Source organism: Ictalurus punctatus, chromosome 11 (assembly GCF_001660625.3).
Source record: "Ictalurus punctatus breed USDA103 chromosome 11, Coco_2.0, whole genome shotgun sequence".
Classification (NCBI taxonomy): Eukaryota; Metazoa; Chordata; class Actinopteri; order Siluriformes; family Ictaluridae; genus Ictalurus; species Ictalurus punctatus.
Genome location: NC_030426.2, coordinates 6,391,406 through 6,416,387, shown reverse-complemented (window position 1 = coordinate 6,416,387; position 24,982 = coordinate 6,391,406). Strand labels below are relative to the sequence as shown.

General features: G+C 38.7%; 2 protein-coding genes across 3 annotated transcripts in view; one reads left to right on the top strand and one right to left on the bottom strand.

Moving 5' to 3' along the window:
• Positions 1–2,841: 2,841 nt before the first annotated feature.
• nat8l2 (N-acetyltransferase 8-like 2) overlaps positions 2,842–24,982 on the bottom strand; it is a 28,165-nt gene continuing 6,024 nt past the window's right edge. Inside the window, exons 2-4 of one of the 2 annotated variants that reach the window (XM_047158640.2) lie at positions 9,025–9,400; positions 5,036–5,185; positions 2,842–4,105 (exon numbers count right to left, since the gene is read on the bottom strand). In XM_047158640.2, the coding sequence (XP_047014596.1) occupies positions 3,420–4,105; positions 5,036–5,048 (699 nt within the window). In that variant the 5' untranslated portion in view covers positions 5,049–5,185; positions 9,025–9,400 and the 3' untranslated portion in view covers positions 2,842–3,419. The remainder of the gene's footprint in view (positions 4,106–5,035; positions 5,186–9,024; positions 9,401–24,982) is intronic. The other variant, XM_017479485.3, reaches the window with a different exon arrangement.
• Positions 20,414–24,982, top strand: part of slc12a5a (solute carrier family 12 member 5a) — a 185,283-nt gene continuing 180,714 nt past the window's right edge. The window contains exon 1 of the mRNA XM_017479483.3: positions 20,414–20,808. Coding sequence (XP_017334972.1) covers positions 20,682–20,808 — 127 coding nt within the window. The 5' untranslated portion in view covers positions 20,414–20,681. The remainder of the gene's footprint in view (positions 20,809–24,982) is intronic.

Sequence of the window (24,982 nt, the reverse complement as noted above, 5' to 3'; positions counted from 1 at the left end):
AGGTACCAGGATGAGGTCTGACGGGGAACTCTGCTGGCAGGGAGGGGAAATGTCCTGAGTACTCATTCCAATACCCCACCTGACAGGTGGCACCAAAAGCCACCAAAAGTTAGCCCCTGGTCTAGAAGCAGTTTGGCATGGATGTTCATGATGGAAGTCCAAGATTAACGAAGGATCTTTGATGTCTTCAGCTAAATCCCAGAAATGCTGCTCTTGACCATAACCCTTCCAGCCCACCATATACAGCAGGGGTTAGTTACACAATATGATCTGGGGAGCATGTTGATTTCCTGGTACAGTATTCTATTTGACCCTTTAACTGCAGGTGGTATTTTGAGGAGAGACTCACATTGATTTTCAAATGATGACAGAATGCTTTGCAAAACTGGGAAAGCACATGGGGGTTGCTATGATGCTGCCACAGGATTGCTCCTGTAGTGCTCTCTACCACAACCTCTACCACAAATGTAATGATGGATTTGGATGATGAAGATTGGGAACACTAGTGAAGTAAGTACATCAATGGCTGCTTCATTCCACTTAAGGTCATTGGGCTTTCCTCAGAGCAGGAATGTTAACTAAAGTCTCGAATAAATCTTCTATATAAGGTCACAGATATTAGGAATAATTGCATTTTTTTGATGCTATGAGTTTGAAGCCATGATGAGACTCTTGAACATCCCAAGAAGGAAACTGAAGGCTGATGAAATTCAAAACTTCCAGTTTGACATATAGATGATTGTCTAGGACCTTTTTTGAAGACTTGACAACATGTCTCATATGCTCAAACTCTGAGAAGTAGTACATGAAGATTTTGTGAATGATTGACCAACTCATGAAGTACCACATGAATTTTGAGAAGACTTGATTGACATGAAAGTGATCAGATCACTATGGAGAAAACCACTGTGCGTGGTTAGAGGGATAGTGGTTGACATGATCTTACCACTACCTGAGGGACCTTGGATGGTCACAGAACTTTTTAAGGGAACCAGGGGAATTTCCAGGAGCACAGTATCAAACACTCTGGTAACAAGCACTTGGCAGTGTCCTTGGACAGTTTATATAGTGATCCATGTTTGCTGACAGTAGTGGCAGTAGCAAATCATTAAGATCACACTGTTTTCCCCATTCTGGTGTTTGATGTGAACATTAACTGGAGCTCTTGACCAGTATCTACATGAGTTTATGCGCTACGTTGTTGACGCATTATTGGCTGATGTGATAATTGCATGAATGAGCAGGTGTACATGTTCATATTAAAGTGTGTACATGCATGTATTGTATTGAATGTAACGTACTATCAATAGTTTGCATCTTACTATAGTCTCTTATACTGCACTACACGTGTGCTTTTCTGTTATCTTTTGCCTTTGTTGCATTGTGTATACATATGTTGTACATATTTTGTTGTGGTCTCATATTTCATGTGTTTGTTGTAATATGGTCACACAAAATACATCTCTCAGTGCTTTTAAAACACAATGCGAACACTAAATCTCTAGGATTAATTACTTTTTTTAAAAATATAGATTACATTTGCATATCATCTTGTCTCAGGGGCTGGGGTCATGAAATCTCAATATGCGTATAGTAAACTCCTAGATACCAGAAGGTGCTGACTTTAAATTGAGTTTTCGTGTTATAATGTTAAAGCAGTAATAGAAGTCCTTTTAAAATGGCACATTACTTTATTAAGTTGATTAGTTTATTATTAATTAGATATTAAGTTAACATTCCTTAATAGTGCTGCTAACCATGTTGTCTCAAGGGCACAAAATAAATAATCTCTACTTAATATTTTAAATAATATTTCTGCTTAACAACACTGACCTGAGGTTTAACAATGGGACAGTGACCGGTGTTCGTCTAAGACAATATTTAAGCTCTTTTTATAGCAAGCTAAAGTCTAACTACATCATACAGTTATTATATAAGGCTTCCATACCCTTTGAACCTTTTAAATTTTTATTCTGTTACCACACAGAACCAGACATTTATTAACTGTGTACTCAAAGTGAAATTATCTGCATTTAAAAAAAAAATGAATTCAGCTACAAGTAAAAGCAAATACAAACAACTGACTGGAAAACATTTGCTCTTTGCTTTGCATTGGAAGTATCCAGCATTGTCCTTATTGATGTTTTGACTGTGCATTCTAGCATATAGGAAGAAAAGTGACAGAACTAAAAGGCATAACTAGACATAATAAATGTAAAGACAGTTGGCTGAACAGACTCAAAAGAGAGCACCTGGTGAGATGGGATAGGCCAATTTGTTTAATATGTGGACAGGTAGACCATAAGGATTGAAACTGTCTCCAGTGAGCATCTCATTCCCATTCTAGTGTCTTCTGGAGACAAAGTTAGGGCAAGACAGGCCATTTGTGATGGTGTGCCTTCAGGTTTACATTTAAGTGCAAGCTGTTCTGAGTATTCTGGACACACTTTGAGAAGAATACACTGTTCAGTAAGGGGCCTATTCAGGGCTTTTTCCCCCAAGAGGAGTATAGGAGAAGTCCAATGTGTAATACAAAAAGGAGGTAATGAACGCTGCACAAATACATCCCAGAGTCACATGAACCATCGCACATAGTGAGCACTGATACAATGCAACAGTAAGGCAGTTGACTTTGTGACAGCTCATGACTGGAGAGAGTGGATGAATGAAAAGAGAATGAAAAGTCCAGAGCAGAGTGATCACCTCACCACCAGTGACAGGCCTAAACACAGCTTTTACCTGGTCAGTTTCTGCATTTTCACATGTAGCTAAATGCATCTCTGGTCAAACAGATTGAAATCTGATACACTGGGGAAAAAAATGTGTTTGGAATTTACTTCATTTAAATGCGCACATTGCTTCCAATTTATTGAACTGAGTTACATTAACACAATTTGTTTCGTACATCTAAGATGATTTGGTCATATATTTTCAATGTAAAGAATAAAATCAAACTCCACGCCCGCACCTGAACTGAAGATTGAACCCAGTTTGCTGGCACTCTGTAGCATCCACATTACCACTACACTATTCCACCACACATGATTTAACCCTGTTAATTTAAACACCATACTTATAGTACCTGTAACAGCCAACATTCCCACAAGATTTTAATAATTGGTTTATATTAATACAATGTGAATTGATCATGCTCACCTTACATAAGTAAAATAATCTAATTAGAAACGAACGTGTTTAAATTAAGTTTAGCATAAGCAATGAAATCACGTTTTGATGAGAAACTTTTTATTTTTTGAGGATTTCTATTGGGGCATTTTTAAACATGCAAACATATTTGAAGGTGCCAGCTTCAGCAAAGTCTGGAATAGGATGTTCAGGAAGTACATATGAGTGTGATGGCCAAGTGTCCACAAATCTTTGGTCATATGGTGTATATGAATGGATGAATGGATTAAAGTTTAAAAGACTTTCTCCATTTTCAGAATTGTAACTCTGATCAGCCAGATGATCCACCAAGGAGCTTCACTTTGTGTGTGGATTTGCACAAGTTTAAAGCCCATCTTATTGTAAAGGATGACAGCTGGCCTCTGAGTAGAGCTAGTTTCCAGCACAACCTTTGAGAACCCTCGTTCTTTACAAAAGTCCACAGCTACTTTCCCCAGGCGTGACCCGATACCAGTGTGACGACACTCAGAAGACACATTCATTCGGTAAAGGTGTCCGTACTTTTGCCCATCACTATTTGGAAGATTTTGGGCCTCTACAGCCACCATACCCACCACCAGGGGTCGCCCATTGACCTGAGCTTCCGCAACCCAGAAGCCGTTATCTGGGTTTCTAATGTAGTAGCCTGTAATGTCCTGCATGTCTGTGCTCAGCTTCAGTCTGACATAACCAGCGTAGAACTCATAGCAGCAGTACAACAACAGTCCAATCCAGGATGCTCCAGCCAGCAGAGCCAGACCAACTGATTCTCCACTCAGTATATAGCCCACAATGCAGAAGCACAGAGTTAGAGTAATGTGGACCGGCTGGGAAATGGCATAGATGAATGAAGGAATAATGTGCTCCTGGATTCCATCTTGAAATATTGTTTTCACTGCTTCAAAGTCTGAGGGCTTGAATTTCCTAATCACTATATGCACTGGGACAGCACATGTAAAAGAAAAAAAAAGGGAAAAGCACACAAATGTCAAATAATGTATTTAGATGAATTTGTTTATTAAATGAAAAATCAACCTAAAACAGCATGCATAGTAATCTTGATAATTCACGTCATTTTTTCTGCTGTCCAAGATTTATTTTATAATGGAATTCTATATTGACCTTGTTTAGTTCAAAATATTTTCATCGACATGTTGATCTATTTTTACTTTAATGTTTTTTTTTTACATTAGAAACAATGTCATTCATCTACATGCTGATACTGGCAAAAGTATAAATTAGCCATGGCTTCATCTTTACCCAAAGAGAGTGATATAGCAGCGCTTTAGTCCTTCAGTCTGTCCTGATATGTCACTTACTCATCTGTACACTCTTCTCAAACAGATCAGGTTTTAAAGCTTCAACTTTCATGCTAACACTAACATCAGCACCATTGCACCTTTAACCTCACAGATCACTAACTAGCCAAGCAGAGTCTGCCATAACTGAGCACAAATCTGTCATATAGCTGTATTGCATTCCAAAACTTGGAGTCCAAAGTTTGCCGTCTCCACTTCTTCTACGTTAGATTTCTGATTAATATGACATTGAACATCACTGGATGGCCAAAACAATAAATACATCTATACAACTGTACATGAATTTGTCACTGGGGTGGTACTATCAAGAGTACCTTTAGTAGTTATCTGGGAAGGGGAGGTACCTTTAACAAAGCTTAATGAAGCTTTAAAGGTCAAAGTGTGCACCTTAAATAATTTTTAAAGGTATAAATATACATACTAAAGATACAAAAGAAGGTAATATTGATGGCAGCGCCCCAGCAACAAGGAAATGTACAGTTTGCACCTTTATGACATTTGGAACAGTTTCTCTGTCTGCAGCTGATCAGTTCAATGATACTGCAACTTACTTTTCGAGTTCATGTTTCCTTTTCCTTGTTATCACTGCGTCAGTTCTGCTGAATTTTCTTTCTCCTCTCAAGACTCTCAAGCAGACTGGAAGAAAGTCATGTGCTTCTGCCAAACTATTGTTGTTTTATCGTTAGCTATTCTGGATGAAACTTGTTTTAATCCCAACAGTCCAAAGTGCAAAGAGCAAAGGGGAACACAATGATAGTGTCACTCAGGCTCACTGATTAACAGTGATTTACATCAGTATGGTTTCACTCAGCAAACAAGATACACTTATTTGCATCCCTTTTAAAATGGAGGATAGATCAAGTCATATTACGCTGATTCTTGAGATAAGGGACAAAACATGTCCTACATACAAAAGTCCTATTTATGTTAAAAATGTAAAAATTCATAAAAATAAAAATACTTAAAAAGTTAAATCTAAAGGTAATCTGTATACTCTGGGCATTTATTGCTTATATATATATTTTTTTAATCATTTCATTACAATTCTTTTAAATGCATACTCTATACTTGGAAAACATGTAATTTAACCTGTCCTCAGCAAGAGGGCACAATATCAAACTGCCAAACAAAGTGTTTAGAAATGCAATAAATTCATAAATCTAAATTTAAAGTGAAAGTCAGAGATCTGTAAAATATCAAACAATAAATAAAATAAATCTTAAATGATATTTTCCATAAAAACTGATGATCAAAGTTGTGTCCTCCCTTTGCGTCAACTCCGTCATATTTTTTTCATAATCCTAAAAATTCATGCATTGTCACGAATAGCTATAACTCTGAGGACCCCTTTCCCACTTCCTGCTCATGGTGGAACAGTAGGATGCATGGTCAGGTAAGTTTTATATATATTTTTAAAAATATTTTTATTAGTTTTATATTTATAGTTTTATATATTTTTTTATATATTTTTATAGTTTTATATATTTTTTTATATTTTAACCAAGCAATGTTTAAGCAGAGGTATCAGAGAAGTTCAGAAGCAGCCAATCAGCTAGATAATTGATAAACAGGTCACAGATCCCTTGTATTCCTATAGAATTGAGAAGATTTCTGTTGCTACTACAAGATGTCACACAATAATGCTTACTGTTACACTGAACCCAATATAAGCTTCTTCTGTTTGTCCAGTGAGCCACCAGAGACCCAGAATGAGATATACTGCTACAAAAAGAAAAGCACTGGAACCGAATTATAATAAAATTACAAAATTAAATTGTTGAACTAAATTAGATATTTTTAAAAATCACTTAGTTCTTTTAATTTGTTGTCTTGTCAATCAGTTGTTTGAAAAAATATTTTTAGTACTTAATCTGTTGTAACCAAAGAACATTGGTTATACAGTATCTCACAAAAGTGAGTACACCCCTCACATTTTTGTAAATATTTGATTATATCTTTTCATGTGACAACACTGAAGAAACGTATGAAATGAGTGTACAGCTTATGTAACAGTGTAAATTAGCTGTCCCCTCAAAATAACTCAACACACAGCCATTAATGTCTAAACCGCTGGCAACAAAAGTGAGTACACCCCTAAGTGAAAATGTCCAAATTGGGCCCAAAGTGTCAATATTTTGTGTGGTCACCATTATTTTCCAGCACTGCCTTAACCCTCTTGGGCATGGAGTTCACCAGAGCTTCACAGGTTGCCACTGGAGTCCTCTTCCACTCCTCCATGACGACATGACGGAGCTGGTGGATGTTAGAGACCTTGTGCTCCTCCACCTTCCATTTGAGGATGCCCCACAGATGCTCAATAGGGTTTAGGTCTGGAGACATGCTTGGCCAGTCCATCACCTTCACCCTCAGCTTCTTTAGCAAGGCAGTGGTCGTCCTGGAGGTGTGTTTGGGGTCATTATCATGCTGGGATACATGTTGGGATCATACTCTGCTTCAGTATGTCACAGTACATGTTGGCATTCATGGTTCCATCAATGAACTGTAGCTCCCCAGTGCCGGCAGCACTCATGCAGCCCCAGATCATGACACTTCCACCACCATGCTTGACTGTAGGCAAGACACACTTGTCTTTGTATTCCTCACCTGTTTGCCGCCACACATGCTTGACACCATCTGAACCAAATAAGTTTATCTTGCAGACCACAGGACATGGTTCCAGTAATCCATGTCCTTAGCCTGCTTGTCTTCAGCAAACTGTTTGCGGGCTTTCTTGTGCATCATCTTTAGAAGAGGCTTCCTTCTGGGATGACAGCCATGCAGACCAGTTTGATGCAGTGTGCGTCATATGGTCTGAGCACTGACAGGCTAACCCCCCACCCCTTCAACCTCTGCAGCAATGCTGGCAGCACTCATACATCTATTTCCCAAAGACAATCTCTGGATATGACTCTGAGTACGTGCACTCAACTTCTGTGGTGGACCATGGCGAGGCCTGTTCTGAGTGGAACCTGTCCTGTTAAACTTCTGTATGGTCTTGGCCACCGTGCTGCAGCTCAGTGTCAGGGTCTTGGCAATCTTCTTATAGCCTAGGCCATCTTTATGTAGATCAACAATTCTTTTTTTCAGATCCTCAGAGAGTTCTTTGCCATGAGGTGGCATGTTGAACTTCTAGTGACCAGTGTGAGGGAGTGTGAGAGAGATGACACCAAATTTAACACACCTGCTCCCCATTCACACCTGAGACCTTGTAACAGTAACAAGTCACATGACACCGGGGAGGGAAAATGTCTAATTGGGCCCAATTTGGACATTTTCACTTAGGGGTGTACTCACTTTTGTTGCCAGTGGTTTAGACATTAATGCTGTGTGTTGAGTTATTTTGAGGGGACAGCAAATTTACACTGTTACACAAGCTGTACACTCACTACTTTACATTGTAGCAAAGTGTCATTTCTTCAGTGTTGTCACACGAAAAGATATCATCAAATATTTACAAACATGTGAGGGTGTACTCACTTTTGTGAGATACTGTATATGCTTAATTTTATAAAGCAAGGTAGAGAATTAAGGATTTTAGGAATTGGATTTTTTTATAATAGTGTGAAAACAATAAAATATATACAGTATATTTTATCACTTAACTTTCTGAACACCGTTATTTGATAATTGAGGACTTTACATTCTTGTTGGGTGAATGAAATTAAAATAGCATACTTTTCAGTGTGTCTGAGAGAGTTGACAGAAATTAAGCTATGAAGTGAATAAATGTAAATTTTTAGAGAAAAAAAGCATTTTCCATAAAAAAACCTATTCCCTTTCATTAGCTGAGACCTTTGTCTACAAATATATAAATTTCTAATTAATGTAGAATGTAGTATTAAAACATATAAACTAACTTCTAAAATGTTTTGTCCCTTGTCTTAATCACTGGCTGCATCTAAAATCGCATACTGTGATGGTTTATACTGCATTTGATGCAGTACCTACTGCATGGCCGTTGAAACAGTACGACATACTTCAACCATCATAAACACAAAAACCTTAAAGGGACCACTAGATTAAAGGAACTGCATTAGCGGCAAAATGCACATCAGGAAAGTTAATTGAATTAGTAATTTAGTGTGGGCAGTGTTAACAGGCTGAGGTAAATTTGTTGACATTAGCTTGGCCAGCTAAGGCATGATGTTTTCTTGTTTAAACCTTTGAGTGGACAATTTATTCGAGTATTGTTAAACAAGTCCTGTTTAACCAAGGTTTAATACTTAAAAAGAGCCAACATGCTGTCTTCCATGATTTTTTTTGTTTCTGAGCTCATCCACACCAGTCCCATTGCAATTTGGGATTTTTGACTTGCATAGTGTCCATTGGTTGCACACTGCAAAATCTCGCAAGCAGTATGCCATCTCTCACCTACTGTTTCTCGCCTACTGAGAATTCAGACATACTACCCATCTAGCGTACAGCTTTTCGCCTACTATGTAGTAGGGTGGTACGCGATTTTGGACGCAGCCACTTGTTTATGCTAATAAAAATGAAGTCTTTCTTCTTCTCTCCACTTGGACAATAGTTTCATCCTTACCCATTATCACCATCCAGTGGAGACAATTCCTGTCCAGTAGAGACATTAATCCAGTAGAGACATTAATGCAGTGGAGACAATTCCTGTCTATTAGAGTCATTAATCCAGTGGAGACATTAATGCAGTGGAGGTAGTTCCAGTCACTGGAGACATTTACTGTCAAGTAGAGACATTAATCCAGTACAGACATTAATCCAGTGGAGACATTTCCTGTCAAGTAGAGACATTAATCCAGTAGAGACATTAATCCAGTGGAGACATTTCCTGTCAAGGAGAGACATTAATCCAGTAGAGACATTAATCCAGTGGAGACATTTCCTGTCAAGTAGGAGACCTTTCCTGTCCACTGGAGACACTATTCCAGTGGAGACATTTCCTGTCCAAAAGAAAAGAACTGGATTAACTGCAATAAAATTATTATATATTGTAATAGCTATATATTAGTTAATTAATATATATTAGCTAAATATACTGTATTATATAATAAATTATGCTCATAATAGCCATTTTAGAACAGATTAATAAATCCCTGATCTCTTACTGAACATCATAACACAAAACACAGTATGATGAAAAAATATGAATTTCTCATTTGTTGAACAATTTCAATTCTCATCTAAACAGAAGCATGAATATTACAAGTTTTCAGGGCCTGGAGGTATGGCTACACTGTACAAAAAATAAAAAATAAAAAATTCTGACCACACCCAATCAGAGATGCCACAGCGAGTAAAAGCACATACATGGCAATGAATCTGACAAAAGTAAAATGAGTAAAGGCAAAGTCAGGAAAACAATGCATTGCAGTAGTCCAGGCAGGAAGTAGTAGAAGCAAGAGAAATACGCATGTCCTTTAGCGCAGGAACATGCTTGAAAGTTTCAACCTTGAGAGAGCAGTGAAGCAGAAACTTTTAGCTATATGTGATTTGGTGTGGATTTACTATTAAAAGTGTTCAAAATAGACAAGGCTTCAGAACAGAGAATAACACAAATGACAGTAAAGCAAAAAAAAAAAAAAAAACTACCTATATTTTTAGTCAAAGCCAAAGGGGTATTAGAAAATAAAGCCTTCTTATGTGAACATTTTCTTGGCGTTAACACTCCTGTACAAAACAGGGAAAAACCAAGGAACATGGACAAACATCCATATAAATTTACATTGTCCCATTTCATGGATGGCTAATGGCCTAACCACTGCAGTCAACACCTTGGACCTGGCTGGAGTTATGAAGAACAATAAAGACAAGAAAAGGGGTAATGGCTTTGCAATGGACTGACTCACTCTATGCAGTTAAATAAAAGTCTGATGACAAATGTTGTAGCTTGTAAGGAATTCTGTCAATGTTGGAAAATAAGTGTTGCTGTGGGTAGAGGCTTAACCCTAAGAGGCCATGTAACACTGCAACACAGTAAAAGGGAAAATGTCATTGTCATGTGTGTACAGTTGGTATTTTAGCATAAGTGTGGTTCTAAAGGAAGATCAAGTATTTATTAAAATGCAAGATGGTTATTCTATGGGCTGTGTCATTGTAATGGATATAGAGATGGATGCAAGTGCACTTTAAAGCTTTAATTAAAGAGACAGGCAGACAATTCCAAAATGCAAGGCAAAAACGTAGTCAAAAGACAAGCAAGAATCAAGCGATCAGAAAACAGGCATAAACAGAGCTTGTGTAACATCATGCCTATTTATAGGCCTGCTGTGATCAGGTGACGGGGCAATTAAGTAATTATAATTACGTGTGATATAAAAACGGCTCCTGTGAACCGCGCTGTCAGCCCCTATTATCTGATGAGAATATGCAATTCCCAGGCATGTCCCAGTATGACAAAGCTACGCAATGTCTCGTCCCCTTCTCAGGGAACAGGGTTCCATGCATAACCCAGATGTTAGTTTTCAAAGTAACACACTGTATGTGGGAACGACAATACTCACTCTGTCATACTGAGGGTATGGCCTGTATAAAAAGATCTGAGCCCAAGGGTCACTGCAAGTCACTCGAGCCTAGGGTGGAATGTATATCCAGGCTGTAATATTGAATGAATGTGTGTGACGTAGACCACCCCACTACAGCACACACATCCAGTAAGGGTATCACTTTGGACAAAGCCATTGAGGAGGCAATACCCCTAGTGGAATGAGTCCTTATGCCCAGAGGCGTAGTGAGACCGCACACCTCATAAGCGATAGAGATTGCTTCCACTATCCAATTAGAGATGCACTGCTTTGACACAGCATCACCTCTACCAGCAGCTGCTCTGACTTACATCACTGGCCGGAGCGGTGGACATAAGTTCAGAGAGCCCTTACTGGACACAATAGGTGCAATTTCTCTTATTCCAGTGTGAGGAACAGAGGAGGATAGAAAGCCTGCAACACAACTGACTGGGCAGCAGACGTAGGCACTTTAGGAATATAATCTGTCCTAGGATATAAGAAGGCCTTTGTTAATCCAGGGGAAAAGTCAAGGCAGGAAGGGGCAACAGAGAGAGCTTGTAGATCTCCTACTCACTTGAGAGATGCCAGGGTCAGCAGAAGAGCTACCTTTGGAGTCAGAAGCTTCTCAAAGGCTGACTCTAAGGGATCAAATGGGGCACCTGACAGACCTTCCAGGACCACATAAAGGTGGATGCTGTTCTTGTATTCAACTTGGTCTCTACAACGTCAGTTGCAAGACCAGAATCTATGAGCTGGTCCCTTTCTGGGGCCAGATCGACAGTTTCCATAGTTCCGGCCGAGGAAGATAAATCAGCCCTCTGGCTTGAGACAGTAGATCCTTGCAGATGGGAACCTCCCAAGGAGTGCCGTCCAGAAGGGATATTATCTCTGAGAGCCATATTTGAGCTGGCCAATAAGGTGCTACTAGCAGCTGACATAGACAGTCTTGGCCAACTCTCGCTAGAACTTGTGGGAACAGAGCAATCACGGGAAAAGTGTATAGATGTAACCTCGGCCACAAGTGCACCATGGTGTCCAGCCCCAATGGTGTGGGAGAAGTGAGGGCAAACCACAGCGGGCAGTGTGTTGTCTCCGCAGAGGTGAACACATCCACTTCCGCTTGGCCGAACTGCCACCACATGGACTCCACCACCCAATTCCTGGACCTCAGCCCCTGCCTCAACAGGATGTCTGCCCCCACATTCCAGTTGCCCAGAATGTACATTTCATTCACTGACAAAAACTTTCCCTTTGCCCAGAGAAGAATTTGTTGCACTGGCTTGAACAGGGGCTGTGAACATAATCCTCCCTGGTGGTTGATATATGAGACCACCACTGTATTGTCTGTCACAACTAACACATGGTGACCTCTCAATTGAGTAAGAAAGAATTTCAGTGCTAGAAATATGGCCCACATTTCTAGGCTATTTATATGTCACTCCAGATGAGGGCCACTGCAGAGACCGTGAGCTGGACAGCTGTCTAAGACTGCGCTCCAGCCCGTGAGGGAGGTGTCTGTCATTACCGCCTTGTGCTAAGGAGACACCCCTAGAATGTGTCCCAAGGCTCGAAACCGGGGACATTCAAATTCTCAGAGCATGTAGGCATCACCACGTGACACTGATTACTCCCAAAGGTTTCATCGTTGGACGAAACCCCCAACTTCTCAGCACCACTGAAACGGTCTCCTGTGCAATAGGCCCAATGGTATGACGTTGGCTGCCCATAAGCTCCAATAGTCTCTCATAGAGACTGGAGGGGATGCCAAGATCCAGCTTTATCTTGCTCAATGTTGATAGGATTGACCCTACGCATGTTAGGGATAGAAACGCCCTCATCGTAATAGAATCCTTATAACCCCTAGAAAAGTTGTCCACTGTACTGGAGAAAGCATACTTTTCTGAGGTTCAACCTGAGCCCCAAGCTCTTCATGTGGGCAAGAACAACATCTCGTTGAACCACCAGTTCCCTGGATCATGCTAGAATTAACCAGTCGTCCAAGTAGTTTAGTACATGGATGTCCTGGAGTCACAATGGAGCCAGAATGACATCCATGCACTTTGTGAAGGTGTGAGGGGATAAAGCTAGCGATATTTCTATGTGAAAATATGCACCTTTTACATCTATCGTCACAAACCAGTCCTCAGACTGAATCTGTGAAGCGAAAAGTTTGGGTGTCAGAATCTTGAACCTGCATGTTGGAAGAGTACAGTTCAGATGACACAGATCTAAAATTGGCCATATGCTCCTCTATTTTTTGCGGACCAAGAAATAATGGCTGTAAAAACCTCATTCCCTCAGGGAACAAGGTACATGTTCTATGGCCCCTTTGTCCAAGAGGGATCTTACTTTCTGCCCTAACATCAGGCTCTGGTCTGTGCTGACCATTGTAGTGAGCACACCTCTGAACGAGCTCTAAATTGGACCTGGTAACCCTTTTCTACGGTAGACAGAACCCACGGAGACACATTTTGCAGTAGTTTCCACGCTGCCAGACGGTCTTTCAGTGATGTTAACTATTGCACATTCTACTGGAGGGATAGCATCAGATTTTCGATGCCCTATGACAGTTCGCTGACCAGAGAACACTGAAAACTTGGGACAGCCTTGGCAAGGGGAGGCCCTACAGTAGCACTGGGAGCTAACTGCCCTAACAACCTCATGTCCCCTGATGCATTACTCCATGGCCCCTCAGGACCGCTCTTTTTGTCTGCTTGACGTTTATGACCATTCTCAGATCAGGCCTAGTAGCAGGCTGTGACTGTGGCCGCCCGGTTCCCCTGGCTGTCCCCGGGGGTTGGTGGGCTGCCATACTCGACTTCTGTGTCTCCCTCGCACTGGTGCTGGCCCGGGCATCCATCAGTGGATGCCCAGGCGAACTCGACACAACAGGGAAGGAACTGGCTGAATGCCACCATATGTCGAGCTCACTCAGCAGGTCTGCTTGGTAGGCCTGCAACACTGACATTGTCTGCAGTGACCCACAAGCAAGACTACTACTGCCTAGGCCTTGCCCACCAATGCCACGGTGGCCTTACATGGTGGCTTGGTTGGCAAAGTCAGCCCCCTTAAATTACCTGCCGTCAACGGAGAATTCAGATGTGTCTCATCTGAAAACTCTGTATAAAACATCTGGGTTACGCATGTAACCCTGTTCCCTAAGAAGGGAATGAGACATTGCGTTTAGCATAACACTATGGGAGCTTGTGTTAGCCTGCAGTTGACAAGGTATGCCTTGAAGTGTTGGGAATAAAATGAATTGCTTAAAAGAAACTCAGAGGTAATTTGAAATACTATACTGTACTATATTATACTATACTATACTATACTATACTATATTATACTAGACTATACTGTTGTGTATCTGCACTTTATGCAGTCATGTCTATACTTTGTGTTAAAAAATGGTCCTGGTGAAAAGACATTTCGTTCCGATGTATATAAGTTATATAGAGGAATGATAATAAAAACCCATTGGACTATACTATACTTTAATTGATTTTTAAAATCTTTAAAGCTTAGTTTTTAATTGTAGGACAGCTTATCAATCCAGCCATTTTCCATATCACTTATCCTACACAGGGTCACAGGGGAGCCTGTATCCTATCCCAGGGAACTCAGGGCACAAGTCGTGGGACACCTTGGACGGGGTGCACCTCCAGATCACACACACATTCAAACAGGATGGACAATTTAGAGATGCCAGTCAACCAACAGTCCATGTCTTTGTGCTGGGGTGGAAACCCCCGAAGTAAGGGGAGAACATGGAAGCTCTGTGCACACAGGCTAGAGGTGTGAGGCAAACATGCCAACCACTAAGCCACCATGCCTCCAGGACAGCTTATAATAAGAAATAAAAGGAAGAAGGAACTCAGTGGAATGGTTGGCAGAGACTTGAGTTTTTGCCTACTTTGGATCCATTTTCAAGTAACCTTCAATGAATAATTAATTTGTAGTCCTAGGGTGTATTTACTGGATGCTTAGGCTTCTGGGGTAAGAATGCAAAAAGAAAGAAAGAAAAAGAAGCAATTGTAGCAGTCAGAGTCTCTAGAAGAACTGTGGCAGATGCTTAATAAAACCTACCAGTTTTTTTCCCTTATAAGACTGTGCAGTGACTTTGAAGCAACTCAGTGAATTTGTGAAGCTGTTTCTAACTATATGTACACATCCATCCACGTCCATCACAAGCTCTTGTGTACCTGATTACCTGTGTATGAACACACATAGGCAGAGATTTGATTTTAGATCCAAATTTATTGTTTCATTTCAAGTTAAACAAAAACTTTTTACAGGTACATAACGGTCTCTCGGTTGCTTTAATTTTAATTAAACTTAGAGTTAGAGTTAGCTTCTCATTCAAACTGTTGTCAGATAATTAGCTAGTTAGTATGCCAAGACTTAAGACTAATCACAAGCACAACATTTATTAGCTAGTTATTCATCTAATGTTCAGAAACCATTAACAAAATTTTGTAGGTAAAGCTGTCACATTTTTCTTTATATAATTTATTTGGGAGAAGTGGGATCACAGTTGGTAGCAACGCATTTCACTGCATTATAACTGCCTAGTAGTTATTGCTCATAAGCACTTCAGCAACTGGACATAAGAGCAAATGGGCAATGCTTCATCTTTTATTTGTACTACCAGTGCAAATGTGTGTGTGTGTGTGTGTGTGTGTGTGTGTGTGTGTGTGTGTGTGTGTGTGTGTGTGTGTGTATTTGATAGTCATGAATGCACTGCAATTTAGTTAGGTCCATATGTATATACTTTTAGGGATGCATAATCCCCTGTAAACCGAAACTGATCAATTGAACTGCATTCATCAAGAAAAGCAGAATGTAATAAATCTATTCACAGAATTAACAATATACAAGCTGTCAGTTTATTAGATTTACAGCTTATTAGATTTAACCATACAGATTCGTTCTCAGCACAACAGTGACACTGATGGTACTGGTGTATTAGTGTGTCCTGCACTAGAAGTGGTAGTGTATCAGATGAAGTCATGCTTCTGAGGATTTTATCAGACACCGTGTAAACTTACTGCCAGCTCATTAGACACATCTCCCTCGTTTGTACGACATATACAGTATTGTGCAAAAGTCTTGCACATGCAAAGAAATTCTATAGCGCAAAGACACCTTCATCCATCCATCCATACATCCATCCATCCATCTTCTATACCGCTTTATCCTTTTCAAGGTCACGGGGAAACCTGGAGCCTATCCCAGGGAGCATCGGGCACAAGGAGGTGTGCACCCTGGACAGGGTGCCAATCCTTCACAGGGTACAATCACATACACATTCATACACCCGTTCATACACTACGGACACTTTGGACATGCCAGTCAGCCTACCATGCATGTCTTTGGACTGGGGGAGGAAACTGGAGAACCCGGAGGAAACCCCTGCAGCACGGGGAGAACATGCAAACTCCGCACACACAGGACCACAGTGGGAATCGAACCCCCGACCCTGGAGGTAAGATACCTTCAATAATAATTAAATTAAACGTTTCGACATAAAAATCTTTTAAAGAGTAGTAAACAGTAGCAAATGAAACAAAGTCAATATTAGGTGTGACGACCATTTGCTTTAAAAAAATAATAATAAAAATTGCAGTCTCAGGTACAGTTTATACAGTTTTATAAGGAAATTAGCTGGTAAGTTTTATTGAGCATATTGCCGAACCAGCCAAAGTTCTTCTGGAGACTTTGACTATTGTACTTGCTTCGTATTTTTGCAACAAAACGTTTCATTATTTTTTTTTGTCTGAAAAGTGTTCTCTCATGTATGTTGCTTTTTTTTTTCTTTCTTTCTTTTTTTACAGACATGCAAACCTTTTTCAATAACATTTAAATTTGTGATGGAAAACTAATGTTTGGAAATCGAAAATGTTTTTGTATTGACTAGATAATGAAGAAGTCATAAAATAAAAATCTGTAAGAAAGATCTAAACATAGGGTGCCTAAAACTTTTACACAGTACTGTAGTTGTAAAGTTGTAACGTCTTCTTTACATCTTAACACACACAATTTTTGCATTAATAATTTTCTAGGCCTGCTGGACTAATGACTGAATATTTCTGGTTGGTGGACTATTCTTAACTCAGCAGGAACAAACTGTGCTTAGCAACACACAGTCTAGACAGGAATTGTACCTGATACAAAGGCCAGTGAGTGTAGGTGTAGCTAATAAACTGGCAGCGCATTGTAAATGCATAAATACATGTTAAAATAAATCTAAACTAAATGGAAAATTAAAAATAAGTGTAATAATCAAAATGTACAAATATTTCTACATTTATTATTATATATTTTTATTTAATATAATTAATTTCTCTTTTAAATTACCTGGACAATTCCTATTTATGTCCATTTATGTTACGATACTCGATACGTAATGGAGATTAGGACGGATGCAAGTGCAGTTAAACAGTTTTCTTAAAGGAGACAAAGGCAGACAAATCCAAATCAGTAATCTAAAGCATGGTCCGAAAACATGCAAAAGGTCACGCGATCGGCAAACAGGCATAAATAGGGCACGGCAATAATCAAAGTCGAGAAACGATAAACGAGGTCAAAGATCAAGAAACAAAATGAGTACAGAGGACAACGCTTGGCATGTGAGTTAAACTCAATACTATGCAAAGTCATAATGTTTAAACAGTCTCTTATGTACTGTGGTGTGAGTATGTGTGAGATTGGAAACAGGTGTGTGTGTGTGTGATTAGTATTCCAAAGAAGGTGAACGTGTGTGTCTGTGTGGGAAGTGTAATCCATGGCGGCCATGTTTGTAGGCCGCTGTGCAGGGTGGGAAATGTAATCACTGGATTGCTGTGACATGACAAGTATGATAATGCTGCTGCTGCTGCTAATTATTATTATTATTATTATTATTATTATTATTATTATTATTATTATTATTATTATTTCATTAATTTATTCATAAGGAGAACATGTGAAACTCCACACAGCCAGTAACCCAAAATCAGGATTGAATCAGGACCCTGGAGCTGTGAGGCAACAATGCTACCTGCTGTGACATGATGTTGCCTTGTTGTTGCTGTTGTTGTAATTTGCTCCAACATTAATTAACATTAACATTAATCCAACCCTTGTTTAAATAGTTATTGCAAAGTAGAATGGCACCAAGGAGACAGGCAGAAAGAAATTCAGAGAAATCATGAGAGAGAGAGTACAGGCAATAAAAATAAAATAAAAATATGTATTAAACAGACATTTTTTCTTAGTGTAATATATGAATATAATCTTAGAGATTGAGGTTTTTATTCAGTGTTATACTGCTACTGCAAGAAATACACCATTTCTTCCTTTTGGTGGTTTTTCTACTGTGATTTTCATTTGTGATTGTGATTTTTAAATGGGAATAGTTTGGAAAATAATGAAGATTTTCTAAGCCCTGTTATTGTTGTTAGTGCTGTAAGAAATTATTTATAGAATGCTATTTAGGCCAAAATCAAAATTTTTACATAGACTACTGTGCTCATAGAATGTTAGAATAGAATAAGTTCTCTTATTGAAATTTTATTTATTGATGCCATGAATAAATATGCTACAAATTAACACCTAAATTGAAGGCCAAAAATAATCAAAATTTTATATGAATTGTTTTAAGTCAGTTTTGACAAGCCATACTTCTTTAGACTATGACATAAACACTTTCCTTAGTCATATCCTTAGTGATATAAGCAACGAGTCGACATACTTAAGACATTTGTAGCTTAAATCATGCTTTTCTTGTAAAACTTACATAAGTGATACAAGTTTTTCAAGACTATTGATTACTATTGTGTTTAACTCTTACTCTAAATTTGAATCTCCTTCACATTATATTCACAGTAGAATTTGATATGACAAAACAAATGGCAGCTATAAAGAACAAAAAAAAATTGCATTATTTGTGTTTTATTATTTCATTTATGCTTACACAAATTAGTCAGTTCCTTCCGAAAGTACTTTGGATATCACAGAACACTGTGCGTGCACATGCATTCATGTGTACAGTAGACAAACTAGAATAATGAACTTGAGTATTAGAAAAACGAACACCATTTGAATGTACATGTCTGTCTACCTACATGAACAAAATCTTACGGTGTGTGTATTACAAATGTACTTTCTGCACTTGGTACATGTAGAAGGTGTTTAAGTGTCCTTTATTGTTATGCACTACTGGCAATGCTTCCTATTTTTGCCACCAGCTGCAAAAAAAAAAAACCTCACTCACAGTTATTCTCAGGAATGGAAGTGGTGGTGGTCATACAGTTTGTGGTATGTATTTTGGGGTAGCAGGAGCCCCCTCTGAAATCCTTCTCAAAATGACTGCAGATGCTCAGGACCTTAGGACTTGTTCTTTTCTCTCGATATGAGTCACAAGTGTCACCTTGTCTTTGACTCTATTCATATTTTATGTTTTAACTATGTCTGTATGTTTTATACTTTTATATAACATTGTTTTATGTATGTTATGTTTTTTTATGTAACTAGGATTTATGTTCTTCATGTTTTTACCTAACTATGTTTTATGTTTTAATTAAAAAACATAGAAATTAAAAAATTGTCCCAGGATAATTCAACCTGGGTTTATAGTAGAGATGCACCGATGAATCTGGTAATAATCGATATCGGCTGATAAATTTTTCACAAGATTGGTCATAGTTTAAAAACATCTGATGATCAGGGCCGATTATATCCTGTCAATCAAAAGAGGGCGGGAAAACACATTAAATTTGTGCTGTGTAAACAAGATGTCTCTTGTGTGGAATGACGACAAAACTGCAGTTTGTAAACTCTGCACTGCTAAAATTTTACATCGGATGCAGCAGTTCAGCGGGAGTTTCAGCGTTGAGTCTAAAATTTTTGAATTAAAGCGCCAGTACACTGTTGAAAGATTTAAATGAAGATGAGGTGACAAGAAAGTACATACTGGACAGAAAAATATTTTTATAGAGTAGTGTATTTCATATCCAGTTAATGTTATATATAAAAGTTGATATTATATATGACCAGTTTGATGTTCAGTGATGGAGTAGAAATGATTTTGTTTGTGGAGAGTGAATGTGAGACTAACAGGAGTTTTTTTTTTTTTTTAGAATTCAGTCAATTACTTCTGTTGATATGAATTAATAGCACTCAATAAGTTAAGAAATCTTACTTTAATCTTCAGAATTTAGTTCATGTGTTAATGTTAATTAGAGTAATGTGTGTTCTGTTTATGAGACCAGTTACTGTGAAACAACCTGCTGAAACGGAGAGAATAAAGTTTTTATTTGCATTTCCTTCAGAATTGTGGAATTAATTATTTTTCATTTAAAAGAAGGCATAAAAGGCAGAACTATCGGTTATCGGTATCGGCTGAGAAATGTAGTATCGGTGCATCTCTAGTTTATAGTGTAATGCACTGGTCAGCCGTGTCTGTGTGCACAGAATCGACCGGCGCTAGGACCGGGATACGCAGGCGGTTCAAGACACCGGTTGATGAGCAGCTTGCAACTCATTCAAGATCTCATACAACGACCAAGTGTGAGAGCTGCAGACTAGCGGGGAAAGAATCGATTCGTTTAGTCCAGTGAAAATCATCTCCCTTCGCATCTACAGTATAAGTTAGCGGTTTAGGCTGTCGGTCCGCCGCTGTAGGTGGCCGATCGCTAACATCTGCATCTGCGAATTCCAGCACGAGCGCCGCATCAGCACCATGAGCCAGAGGTTCACAGTGAGCGCTTCATCCAGGAGGGACGGCGAGCTGGGAGAAATCAACCAGCTGTTCGAAGGCGACGAGCCTAATCCGATCTCCTCGGATCTGGCAGAGGACCCGGTGAAAGGTAGGATGTGGAGTGTTATAACACACCTGCGAGCGCGCAAAGCAAAGCCGCCTTCATGCACTGTCCGGTTATTAGTGCGTGTGGTACGTGTGCGGAATTTCAAGTGACACACTGTCATTGAAATTGTCAATCCCAGTGATTTCTATATCTACATCTACAGGTTATCCCTGACTAGTATAATATGATCATAAAAGCACCATATAGAAATAAATGCGTTGGTTTGATGCCCATATTCATTTATGATCATCATCATGATAGCCTATTTCTCAGATTACAGTGAGCCCTGCTTATTAATGTACACAACACATGCACATATACAGCATGCATAAACATTCTTAAGTCTGGATTATGTTATAAGCTTTTGGCTGCATGTTCTCAGAAATGGTCTACCAATACCAATCTGCAATCTATTTAATATGTGAGTACAAAATCTTTACTTAGATCTATCAATCTAAGCAAAAAAAAAAAAAATAATAAAATATTTTTTTTAAAAAAAGCTTAGAATAGCATATTTTGTTCCTTAAAGTAGTTTGTGGCATTGATGGATCTACAAAGATGTATTGTCTATTCAGACATACAGTATGACCATGTAAAAAGGTGACAGTGTTAGGAAATTTTTAAAATCTATTTATGGAGATATGATACTGTATTTCTGACAGCCCGAGTGACCTTGCCTTGTTGATCTCTTTTATGGTACAGTATAAACAGTCCTGTTCAGGCAAGTTTTTAGGAATTATATTGTGTGGGCCACTTATATAATGAATCACAGTTTGATATATACCATTATGCGATTTAATTCGTTTGTCATAATCCCACAAATACCTCAATAGACAAAACTTTCATCATTGTTTCACTTAAGGCAAACTGAGCCACGGGAAGTTGTGCAGAAGCAGCGTTCAAGTTTAAAATACATAAAGACTGGTATTTAATTGTAGCCAAGGTTTGTCTAATTGTAACATCTGTGTGTCGTGTGTGTGTGTGTATATATATATTAACACAGAGGTGCTTTTCAATGAAGTAATCTGAGCTATGTGTGCAGTGACAAGAGACCCTGAAAAGTGTTACATTTGAAAATTTCAATTTTGGTGACAATGACCTGACAGACATTTCCTTATCTTACAGAGAGCACTATATATAGTTTCAGTCTGTTCTATAACATAGCATGCTGAAAGCCTTCTCAGCACGTGTGTTGGAACTACAGTAGGTCTGTGTCTCTATAAATGAGGAAGACTTTTTACAAGGTGTGCACGTGTAATCACCTAGATACTGTGTAGCCTTGGTGAAGCACTTGTCTCCAGTTCAATCTCTGACAACGTTTCCATGGTAACAGTTGCCATTTGTTCTGTGATTGGAAGCATGCTAGGTCTGGTGTAAAGAGATGATTATAAAGCAAAAATGGGCTTGCTTAGAATACATGGCTTTATTGAATAAGTTATGTCTGATTATTATCCTAACATACTGCAAAATAAATGGTCACAATAGACAGTCCCATTTTCGTCATTAGATGCCTGCAATTCTGTGCTTGAGTGTGTGGATAAGCAAGAGCAGAAAGCATGTGTATTCACAGTCTGACTGTCCTATAAATGTAGAAAAGGTTATACCTTGCAGAAAAGCACTGATATACAGAAGCCCTAAGCGGCCATGCATTCTTATTTTTTTCTTTATTGTTTTCTCGTGATCTCGACTTCATTTTCTTGTGTAATCGACATCCATCATCCCGAAGTCAATGGGCTTTTTGAATGGGTTTTTGGTTAAATGACTTAAATAAGGTCTCTGGTTAACACAATCTCAAGATATGATCACGTTATATATATCTACGATATAAAATACACCAGTAATACCTCACTTGTAATTTTCTTAAGTTTTACGTGTCTTGAAAAAGGCGCTTGTTAACGCGTGGCTAAATGGGACTACAGAGGTTGTCAGGGACATTAAACGTCATCACATCGAAGAGAACAACAGAACAACAATCTACTACAGCCTCGTCGTGTTTATACTCTCACTCTTCCAGCTCAAAACTAAACAAGATCTAGCAATTCATATATTTTCCAGTTGTACAGGTTTTTGAATAAAGATTGTCAGAAGCTTAGTGGTGGTCATGTTGAAGTCATGTAACCCTGGTGTAGTTTGTTTAGAGCCTAACATTAGCTTTTTGCTTCTGGCAATTGTATTTAGGCTTCAAAATTGATGAAAGTTGTATTCATTTGTGAAGATTATCTCGATGAACAAAACATTTAAGAATCATAAACGTTTGTTGGTCACAGAGCTAATTTGCTGCAATAATCCAAAAGCCAATGGTAAAATCCTACTGGATTTTTGTTGAGGGAACCAAAAATGCCTACAAAAATACGTCATCCCTGCAGGATTGATGACTTCCACATTATTGTCTGACATTTGAGAAGGGGACACCCCTCTCTCATAATGCGGAGCTAAAGTCCATCTCTACTGTGGGCAGTTATTAAATTTATGATGGCGAAGTTGCCAACGTACACATAACACCAGTCCCATTCACAAGGAACAAGTTTCTCGGGATAACATTATGTCCTGAGAAAACAGCTTTTAAGTCATGATCACAAGAAAACAACTTGTTATGTAGAGATCATGAGAAAATTAAGTCATGATCACGAGAAAACAACAAACAAAAAAAAATCATAATGCATGGCCGCTTAGAGTTTTTTTCTGATAACTATTAACATAAATTGACTGTTTACCTGTTGCCATGTATACCATAACATTAAAAACTTCTGTAAGCAGGGCTACTCTGTTTGCTTAGTGATTGACTTATATGCAGTCAACTCCAGAATTATTGGCAACTTTCATGAAAAAGAGCAAAATTTTAATGAGTACACGTTTGTAATTCACTGGTTTAAACATCAGCACCCTTTCAGTTCATATTCGGTGAAGCCTCACCAAATAGCAGCAATTAATCTCTTCCTGCAAAGTCTAACAAGGTAGGAGACCAAAGGTTTACATCCTGAGAGGGTCAGTCATTTGCAACACATTGATACTGTGTTCCTGTAACCAGTTCTGTATTGATTTGGATGTACATACCAATCAGATTTTATGACTATATAACTAATGGCTCAATGTTAACCCGGTTAAATGCCTCTTGAATGCTGAATGGATGATGGGCTATTGTTTTTAAAAAATAAAGTCCTTAGAAATACTTAGAAATCCAATTAGACATTAATACACAGATGCAGTATACCAAATATCTGCTCAATCAAACTTACAGTTCAAGAGAAACAGCGATTTGAACGTAACTTCACCACCTACTGTAAGGATGTCCATGACCCACTCTTTTCCTCAGAAACCTGCATATGGCAATTTTCATGCAAATTCATGCAACCAATCATGCGCTACAGCTATTTGAGTAAACTAAGCAGGGCGGCTGTTAGGATTGATTGGCATGTTATAGCCATATAATACAAATATCAACATGTTTGGGGTAATTATTGAGGATTAGACTATTGAGAGTTTTGACACCAATTTGTGAACAAAAATCCTAGGACTACATACTTTGCAAAAGTTGTTTTTTATATATTATGCAAATTAGAAAAACATCTATCTTGGTGGAACTTAATGGCCAATGCCTATTTAGCTAAAGGTAAAGTGTAGGAGCTAAGGAAAAAATAATTTTTGATGGTAGGACTGGTTTCAACAGATTTATGTCAATGGACCCACCAAGAGGTGCAATTTGGTCGTTGGCCTAGCAATTGAGATACGTATTGCGAACATACATATTACATCTTAGCAAATTTGCATATCAGGTAAAACCTACTTTTGCAAACTAGCCAACCAATCATGAGCATGCGTCGCCTCACTTGGACTGACTGGCATATGGCAGACTTTTTTTTTCTTTCTATCTTTTTTTTGTTTGTTTGTTTGTTTTTGATGGTTTTTGAGTTTCAAACACCAATTTTGGGAAGATCAAGTAAAATAATTCAAATTAGCCCAAACTCTGCATGGCACTAAGTCACAAAATCAGAGGAGAACCAAATTTTGCTTTAATGCCTCATGGTTCTCGAGAAATGGCCCAAAATGTAAACGCTGCACTATAATGTCACCATAAGGCCAATCAGGCTCATCCCCCTTGCCTGTCTAGCTTGCCTGCCTGTCATGTCCCTTGCCTGTCTCCCTTGCCTATCGTATGTTTTGAACTGCACAATAATGA